We start from the raw sequence: 16,499 nt of genomic DNA on the forward strand, positions 1-16,499 counted from the left end.
AATGTTTGAAATGAGAAATTGATGGTTGTGCTGTTCAGTTTCCTATCTATCTAGTGATGTCATTGTGTCTGTAGAGCCACCATGGCATCACTAGATGGTAAGGTCATAAGGTCATCTTGCTTTTGTCAATATTAAAGTCTATTAAGCCCTTTTTTTTTTGCGAAAAAATGGTTATTTTTTTTTTATGAAGTATTAATTTACTATATTTTTGTATAATAAATTAATCCTTAATACTATATACCTACTTAATACTGTTGGAAACCAGTTGGTATAAAGGAAATATATTAAATTAAACAGTAAAAATAGTGTAGTACATTGCCTCCCCCACCCCACTTGATTAGCAATTGTTTACTCAGCACATTCTGTAGCCACCAATACTATCACTGGTGTGGATGAGAAATAAGTAGTTCTTAAGGACCTAAGTACAAACATTAAACTTTTTTGATGTACTGTTAACTCACTTTTTGTGATACTTTTAGCATTCCACACTTAAATTTTTGAGGGGGAAAACAGTGGATATTTCTTTCCAAAATTTATTTTCTCTAGTTAACATAAAAATGCTAAACCTAACATGTTAATAAAATACAAAAAATCCATCATATCTAATAGAAAAAAAAAAAAAGAAAGTCTGATAGAAATACTGTAGAACCCAGATAAGAAGTTTTCCAAGGGACTGGAAGTTTAGAACTTCTTACAGGGGAAAATGACCTGAGGGTATGAAATATTAACTAATCAAATAAAAATGAAAAGATACATAAGTTAAAGATCATTTTTAAGAACTATTTCAGAATTTATAAATATTGTACTCTGCCTATGGGAAACATTTTTAAACTGAAGATTTCTAATTGTTTAACATTCTGTTCATTAAACTCAGAACAATATGGCCTTAGTTGCTAATGCTCCTAAAAACCAAATAACATAACATAACATAACTTAACATTAAATTCATTGCCGAGTTGCAAGAATTGAGCTCCTTTGGAGTTTCCACATACCTTAAAAGGTCACAATTACAATAAGACAGAGCAACAATCTACTAAGTAATTCAGAACTGTTGTGAACAGTTCTGAATTACTAACTGGCAGTTATTATTAATAACTGCCAGTTGCTGAAGTTATTATTGCCAGTACTAAAGTTATTATTAATAACTTCAGTACTACTATTAATAATAACTGCCAGTTATTATTATTAATAATAGTACTGAAGTGGCAAATGATGCAAGAAAACAAGCTTATGAAAAAGCATCAGCAAAAAAAAAAAAAGCAAACACTTTTCCCATTTCATCTGTCTATCCTCTCTAACAGTTTATCTAGTTCCTCCATGAACATATTCCAACTACCAACCTCCATAATGCCAGATGTAAGTTTATTTTAACAATCAACAATTTTTGCAAATCTGACCTGCAACCATCCTTCCTCAATTTGAATTTATGCCACCTCCTTGTATTTAGTCTGAGAAAGGGGAAGGATTCCATCAGCATTGAACTTGCTCAATCTATTCAAGGACTTAAACACTTAAATCAGATCTTGCAGGTGCCTAGTCCCACATGCTGCAATATGCAGAACTGAAGCCTTTCCTGGTAAGAGCATTGTTTTACTCCCCTGCACTAGTTCCAACAGATCCACATCCTTCCTAAAATGTGGGCTCCAGACCTGTATTCAAGATGTGGCCTAACCATTGTTTTATACAAAGGGATAATCACCTTTCTATCCCTGCTGGAAAAATTCCTGTGTATCATTCACAAAACCCTGCAAGTTGTCCAGGCAGCTTATCTGCACTGCTCAGAGAACTTCTTATCTGACTGCACAATTAACCCTAGGTCTTTTTTATTTTCCACTTCCCTAAGTCTGATACCACACAGCTGGTACATTAATCTGATATTACTGCTCCCCATATGAAGTGGCTTGCAATTGTCAATATTAAACTTCAGTTGCCACTTCTCAGCCCATCTGCATAATTTGTCTCTTTTTGCAATAGCATACCCTGACTGCTCTGATTAACTACTCTGCCAACCTTCTTATCCTCTGCACTGCTCAGAGAACTTCATATCATAAGATCTGCCTTCATCAATATCATTAATAAATATAGAAAACAACAATAGTCCCAGCACTGAACCATGGATAACTCTGCAAATAACATTAGTCTAAGAACAGCGATAGCCATTGATAACCACTCTCTTTTCCCACTCGACCATCCCATTATCCATAACACAGCTTATCCTTAATGCCACACGTTACAATTTGTATAGCAGTTATTTATGTGCAATGATATCAAAAATCTTTTTGAAATAAAAGTATATTATGTCATAATTATTAATCAAGTTCCTTTGTTACGGTATCATAATAGCTTATCAGATTGCTCAGACAAGATTGCCCCTTAACAAATTCATGCTATGACTGCCATATAACTGCATTCCCGTCTATTGGATTTGTATTACCTCTTTAACTAGTGACTCCATTATTTTTTTGTGGAACAGAAGTTAAGCTAACAAGTCTGTAATTACTTCTGTATCCATTTGATCTCCCCTTTTTGAAGTGAGGATATATTTGGACTTTTCCAGTCCATAGAAACCTCCCTTGAATCCAGGGATCTCTCATAATCATTGCTAGAAATTTGCTTAACTGTTTTGCTGCTTCCTGTAATATAATTGGATAGACCTCATTCACTCCAGGTCCTTCTTTTGTTTTGCTTCAACAATTTCTCCTTCGCTTACCTCTCAGTTATCACAAAATCATTCAGTTCCCCACCAGATTTTGACTCTCTTCTGGTAGGACCCATCACTAAAAAATTCCTAATTTTTGAAGGTCAATGAAAAATACTCATTGTTTCACATCAACAGTTAATTCATTTGTACCTAGTTTACCAATGTCATTGAATCCCTTCTTTCTACTGTTTACATAAATAAAAAGGCTTTACTGCTTTTCTTTGCATTCTTTGCTAGGAATTTCCCATATTCTACCTTAGCTTGCCTAACCTTTGTGGCTTGATTGTAGACTAGTTAATATCTGCTGTTGGTATCTGTATTACCTGATAATTTATATGCATCCCATGTATTTTTCTTTTCTGCCATGAGTCTTGTAACTTCATCTGACCTTCATTTAGTCTTATACTTGAATAGTATCTCTTAGTTGGTATAAAAAAGCCAAGTAGCGTCTACAATTATATTGTTGAATGTTTCCTATTTAGAATTTGGTGTTGGTAACTTTAATTGTTGGTCCCAACTAGGGGTTGGGAAGACTCGGTATTTTGGGGCTAAGTGAGGCTGTGTCCGAGTCGAGCCGAGTCCCAGCTTTAAAAATTCTGAGCAACCTATTTTTTTGATTACATCACAAATATTAACATCATAAATTGATTTGGTTAACAAATAGGTATTATGTACATTAGTAAACATTTTTATTTAGATTTATATTTCACATCCAGAAATACATTCTAAGTAATAACTAACAATAAGTAAAATAAATTACATTTTAACTTTATTTAAAAACCAGCATTTAAAAAAAAACTAAGACATTTAGTGTTATGTCAGATAATCTAGACAGTACTTTAGTGCAAAAGTTTGCCGCAACGGAGGATGTTCGCGCGACAGTTGTCGATGTAGGTTGAATTGTTAATAAAGCATAATATAATTTGTCCAGATTTTCAGTTCTTTGTTTAGTACTTAAAAATAACATAAATTCTTGCTTTAATTTATTAAAATTTGTTTCTGAAAGTGGAGGACGAAGATTTGCATTTTTTTAAAATTGTCTTTAATTCTTCTTCCATTGTCATATGGTGTACAGTATTTGCGACATTCTCATTATAATCAGTTTGGTTCTCTGATTGAAATTGAAATTGAACAATTTCACTTGGAAACAGCCTAATCATTAAGTTTGTTGCGAAATCTATAAGCTGTTTTTTCGGTAATCTATTAGCACTTACAAGAAAATCCAGAATGTCTTCAAGATTTTCATTTATATGAGTTTTCGTTTTATTTAATAGTTCTTGACCTAAATTCCCTGGAATTCCTTCCAATTTTTTTAGCATAAAGTTAACTGCCAAATGTGCTAAATAAAGATTTGCGTCTTGTCTACCAAGTGCTTCTATGGTTAATTTAATTGGCTTTAAGGAGTTACTGAAATTGTGAAGCAATTGAATGTTGAGATTTTTCATTAAATCCATATTACCAAGATCTTTAAGGGCTGCTTTAATGAATTGAAACAGTCTCAAAAAGAGCTAAAATCAATCAAGTAATGAATTCCAGTGTGTCTTAACATCTGTGATTAATTCCATTTCATATCCTAATTCACATTTTATTTTCTGTTGTAGAATACCGTTGCGCAGAGTATATTTCTTAAAATATTTTACTGTTTGACGAACAATTTGAATAATTTTTCTTTAATCATAAGACTTTGATAATTCTAATTGGTCAGCATCAACATAAAGTTCTTTCTCTTCATCAAAAGAGAAATCATCTTCTGAATAATCTGAATCAGCAAAGTCATCATCAACTGTTTCAACTTCATTTTCCTTGTAACTCATGCTTTTTTTGCACAAAACATCGCATACAGCTAAATGTATTGTATGGTTAAGATGCAAATGATGTAATACAGGAGACTCACAACCATATTTTAACATAATACTAGCACCGTCACCGGTTCATCCAACAATATGTTTTTCAAAATTGATACTGAAATTTTTCAAATTATTTCTTACAAGTTCTACTAATTGCAGAGCTAAACATGAATTTTGAATTCAAACTAAACCAAGATTATATGTTATGCCATCATTTCCATGAAGATTAATATTTAAAAATCTTCTCATTTTTTACTTGTCCACTCATCAAGAGAGAGAGACTAAATCTTTTACTCTTACTCAATTTTTCCTGTATTACATTTGTCATTTCTGATTTTTTAATTTGATAAAAATTGTGAATCAATTTCATCACGTCTTTTTTTGATTAGGAAGCTTATAACTTGAATTACAAAGACTTTCTCGAATAAAACTAGACTTTGTTATATTTGGTTTTTAGGAGCATTAGCAAATTAAGGCCATATTGCTCCGGAGATATGCAGTGGTCATTCCCTGATCTTTCCGCATCCTCCGTATTTGGTGGTCACGGGCTCGAACCCCAGTCTAATCAAGAAGTGTGTGCTACACACTGCTGCTCCTGCCCACCTGGCTACGGAGGCACCTTCTAGACTTTGTAATTGCTCTTACAGATATATTATCAACAACAGTTAATTCCTAAACAATCTCATCCAAAGATTTTCTAACAAAATAATTAACTAAAATTTTTACTTTTTTGGAAGAACTACATTCTTGTTTTTCATCTTCTGTTTGAAGAATTATTCAGTGTTTAGGTTTTAAATGTTTTATCATAGTTGAAGTGTTTCTATCTTTTTTTGATAATTTTATTGAACATTTCTTGCATAGGAGTTCAGTCCTGCTGCAAAGTGTTCCCAAACCTTTGAACTGTTTTCCTTTAGCATAATTAAAGCATTTTTTTTTTTTTTTTTTTTTTTTCAAATTATCTGAACTTGTACAAAAATTATTAATATATTTAAATAAAGGATAGAATAGTTAATATTAACAGGTAAAAATGTGTTTAAAATCTTATATAAGACAAGATAATCATGAGAGTATAGTAACAAATTTAATTTGTTAAAGGATATTCCAAGTTATAAATTTGAACTGTTCGGAGAATCTGTTTCTGTGAAACTTGATATAATACAGAAAATATGCACATCCATGAAAAATAACTACAAAATAAAACACTTACTATCTACCCTCAGCTTGAAAAAATACATAAAAATGTGCAGAAACAGAAACCTTTGCATAAATCTTAAAATATTTGCATCACAATCATATTTTTTTGATATGACGCTTTATATGAATGAACAAGGCGAGTTATTGCAATGCAGTGAGATGGCACTGCATTGCAATACCATCTCGAAATGCAGTGCTGATCAAATCTGCATTTGATGATTTCATCAGCATACCTACTAGTGTACCTGCAACTGGTTTTACTTAGTAACCATAACACAGCCCCATGTATTTGCTTGTTTCACAGGGATCCCAACAGATCTTGAAATTTCCAACACCTTGCTTTCCAAGCTGCTGCTGCTGCTGTTCCAATAGAGCAGTACAAAAATCACTTTTACCTCTTCCTATGGCTACTGTTATTCTGTCAGTCTGTGTATCCCCCCCCCATGCTGGAAGTTTTGCGACCCACCTAACATTCTCCTTGTAGCATCAGCCAAATATTCTTGCACACCTATTTTTTTGTATTTAATCCCTGTATGAATAAAGCACATATAATTAAACTCCTCCCCACCACCACTTTATTTGCAATTTTTTCCTCAGCACATTCTGTAGCCTCCAAGCTATCACTAGCATGGGAAAACAATAATCCCTAAATACAAACATTAAACTTTTTATTTCTTGTACTGTTAACTGACTTTTGTAATATTTTTAGGACTTTGCACTCTTAAATTTTTGATGGGAAATTTCTTTATTTTTTTTTCTCTAGTTAGCATAAAAATGCTAAACCTAACCTGTTAATAAAAAAAAAAAATTCATTATTAAATTCTAATAGAAATATAAAAATCTTTGTGGCCTTCGTAATACACAACTAGATTTATAACAGAAAGAAATAGCAGTAAAATAACTGTCTAAAATTATCTGTGCGTGTGTGTATAAAATTTGATTGCCATTGAAAGTAAAATAACTACTAAGTCAAATTGTGTGCTTGCATGTGTGTATATAAAATTTCATTGCCATTATTTTTTTTTCTGTGTATATAGGTACCAAGACTAGAGACTTATACACATTATTGTTCTAATTTGGTGGTAGCAAGAACATTTCTGGAAGAGAAGAAATCAAGTGACAAAAGGCTTGAAGATTTTCTACAGAGGTGTCTTGAATCACCCTTCAGTAGAAAGCTGGATCTTTGGACATTTTTAGGTGCTTAGGTTACTGTTTCATGAAAAAAAAATATATATATATTCAGTGAAATAGAATATTAGTATTAGTACTTGCAACATGATTCAGGGAAGAAACACTTACATAGCACCAGTTAAAAAAAAAAAATTAAAAAAAAATCGACTTCCCCATTCTTTCTAATGACAGATCAACGAGTATTTTTCATTAAAAAATATATATATGGTGTAGATATGAGGGCTGTTCAATAAAGAACGATCGCAGTTTTTCATGAACAAATGTACTGCTTGCTATTTCTAGCTAAGCTGTGGAATTTAAGACCAAACGAAGCTGCACTACATAGCAACTGTGCAGTTGACTCATGCACACAGTGTAACCTTGGTGGTCAGTCAAATTTATGCCTGTTCAGTTTCACCTATGTAAGAATGGACGTTACATGCCAGGAACAGTATGTTGTTCTCAAATTTTGTTTCTATCTCAAGAAAACATCAGCTGAAGTGTATGAAATGTTAAAAGAGGCTTATGGTGAATCTACACTTTCAAATAGCACAGCTCACAAGTTGTTTAGAATGTTTAAAGATGGATGTGACTCAATCACAAAAATTGGCAGTCCTGGAGCTCCAACCACTGCTCTTAGCACAGAAACCATAACCACTGCTTCTATTATTGTGAGAGAAGATCGTCATATAACAGTAAGGCAACTAGCAGAAACATTGAGAATATCAATAGGAAGCATGCAAGGTATTTTCCACAACCATTTGCATATGACATTTCTTTGCACACACTGAGTTCCAAGACTACTCATACCTGAGCAACAGCAAGTTTACATGGCAGTTTGTCAACAGCTGCAATGGACAGTTACTAAAGGTGGTGAGGTTCTGCACAAAGAGATAATGGCAGATGAGACCGTGGCTTCATCATTTTGACTCAGAGAGTAAGCAACAAACTCTGTTTGTAAGTCAATGTTATTGCCAACACTGAAAAAACCAAAAGTTGTGGCTTCTGCAGGAAAGGTTATGATCATCTCTTTTTTTTTTTTTTTTTGACATTCAAAGAATGGTTTACAAGCATGTTGTGCCATTTCTTAGGACCATTACAGGACCTTACTACAGAACTGTACTCCATACTTTGCAGCATCATATTCATCGTAAATGACCACAACTACACTCAGATGGGTGGATGCTGCATCACAACAATGCGAGACCTCATATTGCCCATACTGTCACTGAGGCGCCTCCGTAGCCAGGTGGGAAGGAGCAGCAGTGCATAGCACACGCTTCTTGATTAGACCGGGGTTCGAGCCCATCACCACCAAATATGGAGGATGCGGAAAGGTTAGGGAATGACCACCGCATATTCCGGAGCAATGTGGCCTTAGTTGCTAATGCTCCTAAAAACCAAATAACAAACAAACATACTGTCACTGAGTACAGGCAGTTCCTGGGTTTACGAGTTTTTCCCCCCAAGTATCACGTATAAAATAAATCGAAAATATGAACATTAATTGCAAAAAAATGAATGTTAAACATTCATAAATACCGCATTCCAAACCACGTGCATAGGTTTGGATATGGTGGATACAATACGGTGTACCCCGCTTTACGATATTAATCAGTTCCAAAGACACCATTGTATCATTAAAATATCGTAATGTGAACCCAGTAACACATTGTTATTTTGGTAATTTGTTTCAAGATCTCGGAAGTTCAAATTTTTGCTGTATAACTAAGCTGTTTATCTCTCTAAAATCAGTTCTAAAATTCATTTTTAAGGTGACAAGCGTGATCTTAAGGCCATATAAAAGGTTGTGAGCATGGTTTGTAAATTGTATTAGTTACCAATTCAAATCATTAAAATGCACTGCACTGTCATCGTTATCATATATTACGTTATAAGAATCAATTTTATATGCCTTTCATATTTTTCTAAAGCACATTTCTAGAGGTCCCTACCATAAAACAATAAGAACAATTTGCACTTTCTGGTTTATTGGGATTTTCTGTTAAAGCAAGCAATTATGAACGGGTAATAAACTCAGTCAGATAGCTGGAATTGTATGGTTTTTTACATTATTATGGTGAAATGTGTTTCCCCTTTACTGAAATCTTCAGTCATAAAAAACATAAATAAATTTTCAAAATCTTCTCTTCATTCCTTTTTTTTTTTTTAAGCTTCGAAAACTTGTTACTCCACGCGAATCATGTTAGTTGCAATTTGTGTGTGCCGTTAAAAAATGCTTATGCATGCAATCGTGAAATTTATAATTAAAAGTGAAAATTATCTTGGAAACAAACGCCTCTTGAAACATTTCTGAAGACGACGACTACTTCTTGTGCAACAAACTGAGTGCTGAGCCAATAATAAGTGATCAACGAGTGTGCATTTAGTCGATGAGGATGATGAAGAATAAACATTCTTTAACATTTGTAAATCGTAAATAATTTCTCTATTATTATAATTTGCTTGAATTTACGGACTATGTTTTCATTTCTTTCGATAAATCAATCATTGTTTAAACAAACTAATTAGCTAACTAATTTCATTGTTGAGAAAATAACCCCTATTTTTAACCTTATGTCTATGGGAAATAAATTCCCACTTTATGAGTTTTCGCTTCACAAGCACGCACTAGGAACAAATTAGCTCGTAAAGTCGAGAACCACCTGTACTTAGGCAACATTAATGTCGAATGTGTTTCTCATCTGCCCTACAGTCCTGTGCATGCATCCTGCAATTTTATTTTTTCAAAATCAAATGAGCTGCAAGGAAGATGTTTCCAGTCATCGGAAGTTGTATAGGCAGAGGAAATACTGAAATGCATATCAAAAAATGGCTTCCATCATGTTTTTGAAGAGTGGCAGAAAAGTTAAACTATGTGCATTTCATCAAATGGGGACTAGTTTGAAAAGGACTATCAAAATATGGATGACTAATATTGGTAGGTTTATTAATCAGCCATATTTTGTAGGTTTTTTTTTGGGAAAAAAAATGTGATCACTCTTTATTGAACAGCCCTCATAGATCTTTGTACAGTGATTGTGAAACTGTTTTTGGTTTTCTTCTAGCTTGTCTAGTTCCTGTGCTTTGATCAATTACATGAACATGATGAGATTGATTTATACCACTCACATACCTATTCAGCCAACCTACACGAATTATAATTATTTATTATTATTGTTTATACATTCATATTTATGTATATGATTATACCAAGTGTCTGCAATTCTGCCCAGACACGATAGGAGGGAGTATATGATAAGAGCCTTGTCGATTAATTCGGCCCTGGAGAGATTGTGCAAGGCTCAAGGGGTAGAATTTTTCTCAGACTGGTCTGTGCTTATTAACAATAGAGACTGCTTCTACACGGATGGGATACACTTAAATAGAAAAGGTGCAGGAATATTTGCTGATGCTATCGAGGCAGTGTTAGGTGAGTCGGAAAACTTTGTCAGTTTGGTGTGACATAAGCACTTGGAAATCAAAATTGAAATTAGGAGTGTGTTATAGGCCTAATGACTCTGATAAGTATAATAAACAATTTGTACAGGGAAATACAGTGGGCCAGTAAATCCGAGAGTCTTATAATGGGAGGTTTTAATTTCCCACATATTGACTGGAATTTGTGGGTTGGTCACTCACACACTAGCAAGGCTTTTGTGGATTTATTGGATGATTGTTTTCTACAGCAGTATGTTCGAGAGGCAACTGAAGGTAGTAATACTCTTGATCTGATTAACAGTAGTAATTCTTCGTGCATTAAGAATCTGCAGATAAAGGAACCACTAGGTGGCGGTGATCACGGTGTGCTGAAGTGGGAGTTACTCAAAGAGGTAACTACCATCAGGGGTAAAGGCAAGGGTTTTTTGCCTTCGTAAAGGGTCTGAGACAGTATTTAAATTCTATATGGTGGGACCAACTGATGTTGTTACCAACACCAAATTCATAATGGGAAGCATTCAAAGTATTAAACGTGGAAGCTACTAGGCTTTTCATACCAACAAAGAAATATTGTTCAAGGTTTAGGCCTAAATGGATGTCAGATGAACTAATGAGACATGTGGCAGAGAAGAAAAATATATGGGATACATATAAATTAATGGGTGACACGGAAGCCTATGATAGATATAAGGTAGTCTGTAACCAAATCACAAAGGAGGTTAAGCGGGCAAAGACAGATTACGAGAAATCTTTGGCAAAGGATGCAAAGAAAAACAGAAAAGAGTTCTTTGCCTATGTAAACTCTAGAAGGAAGGGGATTAACATAGATTTTTCATAATCTGATTACAGACTAGCTTATATCTGTCATAGGCTTCTGTGTCGTCGGATATTTTATATGCATCCCACGCATTTTTCTTCTCTGCCACAAGCCTCATTGCCGACCGGGCTAGCCAGGTGAGTAAAGTGCCTGCCTGGCAACTCAAAGGTCGTGGGTTCAAATCCCGCCTCGGGCTTGGATCAAAGTACTACAAAAACCTTGGGAGGTGCATTATGGCCACAGAAGCCGATGCGCCAACAACTACAAAAAAAAAAAAAAAAAAAAAAAAGCCTCATTAATTCATCCGACATCCATTTAGGCCTGAACCTTGAACAGTATTTCTTAGTTGGTATGAAAAGCCTAGTAGCCTCCAAGATTAAATCCCTGAAGGCTTCCCATTTAGAATTCACTGTTGGTAACATTATCAGTTGATCCCACTCTATAGAATTTAAAAACTGTCAGAGACCTCTGTAGTCACCTTTACGAAAGTAAAAATCCTTTCCTTTACTCTTGATCATAGTTACATCTTTAAGTAAATCCCAAATCAGCACACTGTGATCACTGTCACCTAATGGTTCCTTTATCTGCAAATTCCTAATGCTCATCACTGCTGATAATCAGATCAAGGATATTACTCCCTCTGGTTTCCCCTCGAACATGTTGCTGTAGAAAACAATCCTCCAATAAATCCACAAAAGCCTTGCTAACGTGCGAGTGACCAAATCACAAGTTGCAGTCAATATCTGAAAAGTTAAAATCTCCCATTACAAGACATTCTGATTTACTGGCCCATTCTATTTCTCTGCACAACTGTTCTTTGTACTCCAAGGTCCAGTGATGATGTTCTTTCACCTAGTTGAGGCATAGAATCCTGTGTTAGCATCGGGACTATGGTAGTTTGGCAGCTCCCTTAACCTATTGTCGCTAATATATGCCTGATGGTCTTGGTAGAGACATTTCTGGCACCTCCCTCATTGAAGTTGGCGGTGATTTGTGCCACTGTCACTCTCCGGTTGGCTGAAACAATGCAAGACGTCAACGGCCACGTTCATCCACAACCTTTCTCCGCCCACATGCTGTCCATGATAAGATATTATTCTGTCAAACAGGGATAGTGCAATTTCTGTATCACCTCCGCAATAGAGTAACCCATGCGTCGGGCATCCACTGTCATCCCTCTTTCAAAGTCAGTTAACTTGTGATGTTTATCCATATTGACATTGAATTACCATCTACATGAATGCAGTGTACCTATATATCTGCCAAGCAGTAGGTTCGTCCACTAGTGAGAGGGGGGGTGGGGTGACAGCATTGGTTTGCCCAGGAACTATGTATCTCATGAATTCTGTCCTTTCAGTGTACAGTAATACCCCGAAGTTACGCGATAGGTGGGTCCGACGAAAATCGCGTAAGTCGGGGTACAACTTTGCATATAAATACATATAAATTTTGCTTAATTGGGACCAAGGACTAACAAAAACAATAGTTTAGAAGAAAAATATTAATAAAATTGCAGTTCTTTATAAAAATAATAATACAAAATATGTATTAAAAAAACAAATGACTTACGTTAAAAAGTTATTTCGATGTCGATGGCTTCATAAAATCTAACAAATTCGTCTGACGACACAGCGCGTTCCTTTTTTTCACGCAGAATTTCTTCGTAGCAAGCTAATAATTTTTTTATTCCTTGCTTTGTAGCTATAACGCGTTCTTCGTTGGAGTCTATGTTTTCTAAAATTTTTAAGCCCTTTACAATTGAGCCCTTTTCAATTTTCAACCTGTCAAGTTTGCAATTGTCATGTGCTTTTCGCCGTTGCTTCATTTAGGCCTGTAGCACGTGCAATATCACATGGTCTTTCATTTCGCTCAAAACGTTTCACAATTTCATATTTTTTCTCTATCGACAGAGGCGGACTGGCCATAAGCCTTACCGGGGAAACCCCGGTGGGCTGGTGTGATTTTGGCCATAAACCATAGTGTGAGGCCACTATAAATTTTCCCCGGGTAAGAATTTTTGATCCAGTCCGCCTCTGTTTATCGATAATTGCTTTTCTTTTTCACTCTAAATCTGCAGTGTCTTCACCAGGACGCTTCCTTTCCACACCTTTTAATTTTACTAATTTTTAGGGAATAAAGCACAATTACAAAACGAGGAGCACGCTTGATACGCATAAACAAAGCTGCGCGCATGTAGCAACTGAATAAACAACACCATAAAGGCAGAGATACACTATTAACACCTCACATTTCTAGGGGTTACTACCATAAAACAATAAAAATCCAGTTGCGTTTCTGCTAGTGAAATCTGTTATAAACTGGTAGTAAACTCCATCTAATTGCATTTGCAATTATACCGATAGCTGGAATTGTGTTGGTTTTTACGTTATCATGGTGAAATGTGTTTCCCCTTCACTGATATAAAAAACATAAAAGCAGCAAAGTTGAATTTTGTTCATCTTTCGCTCTCAATCTCCGCCGTCGCACCGGATATCGATAACATATGAAAAACGACCTTGAAGATAGTGGGCGGCAGCATTGCCAAACGAAAAAATCAAGAACCGCGTAACTCCGAGTTCGCGTAAGTCGGGGTAGCGTAAGTCGGGGTATTACTGTATATATATTTCTGTATATATATGTGTATATATGTATGAACACTGAGTTTTCTGAAAAGAAAATTCAAAGTTTTACATTTAAAACAACTCAACTTTTCAACTTTATTCTTATTTTTACATAAATATATAATAATAACTTTATTTATCATCAATTTGCTATACATAGGATGAATAATTTGACCAGTTGCAGAGGGTCCACTTTGCCGATCCCCTGGAACTGGTCTACGGACCCCCACATGTCCTTGGACCCTAATTTTGGAAACACTGTCCTTAACTATTGTATAGCCAAGCTGTATGTCAAGATTGCTCTGTATTTCAGTATTATTGTTATTTATGATTAAAAACCTAACATAATATCAACTGTAAACTATTTGATTCTTTGACTTGAATGTTTGAATGCATTTTATAAAATAAATTCTTAATCCACAATTTAAAAAAGAAACAGACAGAAAATATCACTGTATATTACTGTCTGAAGTCATACAGTAACATTCATAATTGCACATGATGTCTTGTGTAATGTACTTTAAATACTGCAATTTGAAAATGTGTGTAGAGTTTTGAGAAATATGTTATACAAAACAGTCTCTCATAGAATTTTCATTTTAAGCTGGTATTTTGTTTATTTCCATAGATGTGCCCAGAAGTCGTTTGTTAAAATATCCATTACTCTTCAAAAATATTCTGAAACTGGTATGTTTAGTTCCAAATTGCATATTAAAAATAAAATTCTAACTATAGCATAATGCATTTTTGTAATTAATAATCCAGTTCCATGTAATAAATATTGCATTTTTAATACGCATATTCATTTTGTTATGATCCTTATTGGTCTGAATATATCAACTTCTAGATTTTCTTGATTGATATTTAATAAAATAAAACCCTGAAACTGGAATGAAAATCAACTTTTTGAAAGTCCATTCACTGTTGCATAAGAGCGACAATGATAGTGTGACCAGAGAAAAATCCCTTGAAGGAAATTTATAGTTTACTTTTCCTTTGTTTGGCTTCCTTCACTACTTCATGTACCAATTCTGTAAGTCACTCTGTTATTGCACTATGAATGTTACCAACTAACTTTCAAGAAAAGAGAAGCTTTTTCTTATCTCATGAGAAAATTCATAGTCATACAACTGTTTCAAAAGTTATTGCCATAATGGTCTAAATTCCAACTTTAAATCAAGTTCTAAATAATAGAAGCATAGCAGTAATAGTTTGAAAACATTTGAGGCAATTTTAAGGCATATATATCTTTTTTCTAATTGGAAAAAAGAAAACTTTATTATGATAATAAATATTTATTTTTGTATTTATTTGACCAATTAAAAAAATATATGGCTACAGAGACTAGGATATTTACCATGTTTTATTGTAATATTACATATCAGTAGTTAGTAGCACAAAGGAGTCATTTTTTAATTAGGATAATTATAACAAAAATGAGAACATATATATAAGCTATGTTACATTTCATCATATTACATTAAACTGCAGAAAAATGTTAAAGCAAAACTTAAAGAATTTTTTTTTGTTTTGTTTCATACAGGTATATTTTTATTTGGTACAAAAATTCTTCCTAATTTATCCTTTTCCTTGATATTTAATCAGCAAATTTATTTATTGGACACCAAAAAAACATTAAGCTAGGAAATTGTATAGAACTATAATGCAGTTACCGCACATCATCATTTTGCACATAGCTGTAACAATTAAAAGCAAACTGCATTGTAGTTCTATACAATTAGAATATCAAGCCAGCTCCATTGTGAAGTAATTCATTATGAATAAATTACTTCACAATAATACAGGTAAATGTTAAAAAAAAGTCGCAAGTTAGGGTTGAATTTGAAAGTATCTGCAATTCTGCCCAGACACGATAGGAGGGAGCATATGATGAGAGCCTTATCAATCAATTCAGCCCCGGAGAGATTGTGCAAAGCTCGTGGGGTAGAAATTTTTTCAGCGTGGTCTGTGCTTGTTAACAAGAGAGACTGCTTCTACAGAGATGGGATACACTTAAATAGAAAGGGTACAGGAATATTTGCTGATGCTATCAAGGCAGTGTTAGGTGGGTCGGAAAACTGCCAGCTTTGGGGGATTCACAGACTAAAAGATTAACAGTAGCCGCAGGCTGAGGCGAAAGTGATTCTTGCACTGCTTCTATTAGAATGAGCAGCAGCCTGGAAAGCAAGGTGATGGGGATATCCAGGACTGCTGGGAGTCATCATGGAACAAGTAAATACATGGGCGGTATTAGGGTAACTAAGAGTAGGAAGAGGTGCATGTACACCAATGCTAGAAGTATAGTTAATTAATTTTGATGAGTTTGAAGTGCTTCTTAAGACATCAGAGGCGAATATTGTTGGGATATCAGAGACATGGTGTCACACAGATATAAGCAGTGGAATTTGGGTTGTACAATGTGTACAGAAAGGATAGACAGGAAGGGAGGAGGGGTTATGCAGTTGGTTAAGAAACACACATAATCTAAGGAAGTGCATCCAATCGATATTGGTGAACAATGCAATGTTGAGTCAGTGTTGTGTGACATAAGCACTGGGAAAATGATAGTAGGTGTGTTAAAAGCTTAATGACTCTGATGAGTATAATGAACAATTGTCTTATAATGAGGGATTTTAACTTTTCAGATATTGACTGAAACTTGTGGGTTGGTCACTTGCACCCTAGCAAGTCTTTTGTGGATTTATTGG

General features: G+C 34.6%; 1 protein-coding gene across 4 annotated transcripts in view; it reads left to right on the forward strand.

The window, feature by feature from the left end:
• LOC150076256 (neuroepithelial cell-transforming gene 1 protein-like) overlaps nt 1-16,499 on the forward strand; it is a 366,344-nt gene that overhangs the window by 231,644 nt on the left and 118,201 nt on the right. For all 4 annotated transcript variants that reach the window (XM_090387565.1, XM_090387562.1, XM_090387563.1 and 1 more), the window contains exons 8-9: nt 6,780-6,939; nt 14,420-14,478. In XM_090387565.1, coding sequence (XP_090243691.1) covers nt 6,780-6,939; nt 14,420-14,478 — 219 coding nt within the window. The remainder of the gene's footprint in view (nt 1-6,779; nt 6,940-14,419; nt 14,479-16,499) is intronic.

The sequence above is a fragment of the Mastigoproctus giganteus genome, chromosome 13, assembly GCF_048544385.1.
Source record: "Mastigoproctus giganteus isolate SK-2022 chromosome 13, ASM4854438v1, whole genome shotgun sequence".
Classification (NCBI taxonomy): domain Eukaryota; kingdom Metazoa; phylum Arthropoda; class Arachnida; order Uropygi; family Thelyphonidae; genus Mastigoproctus; species Mastigoproctus giganteus.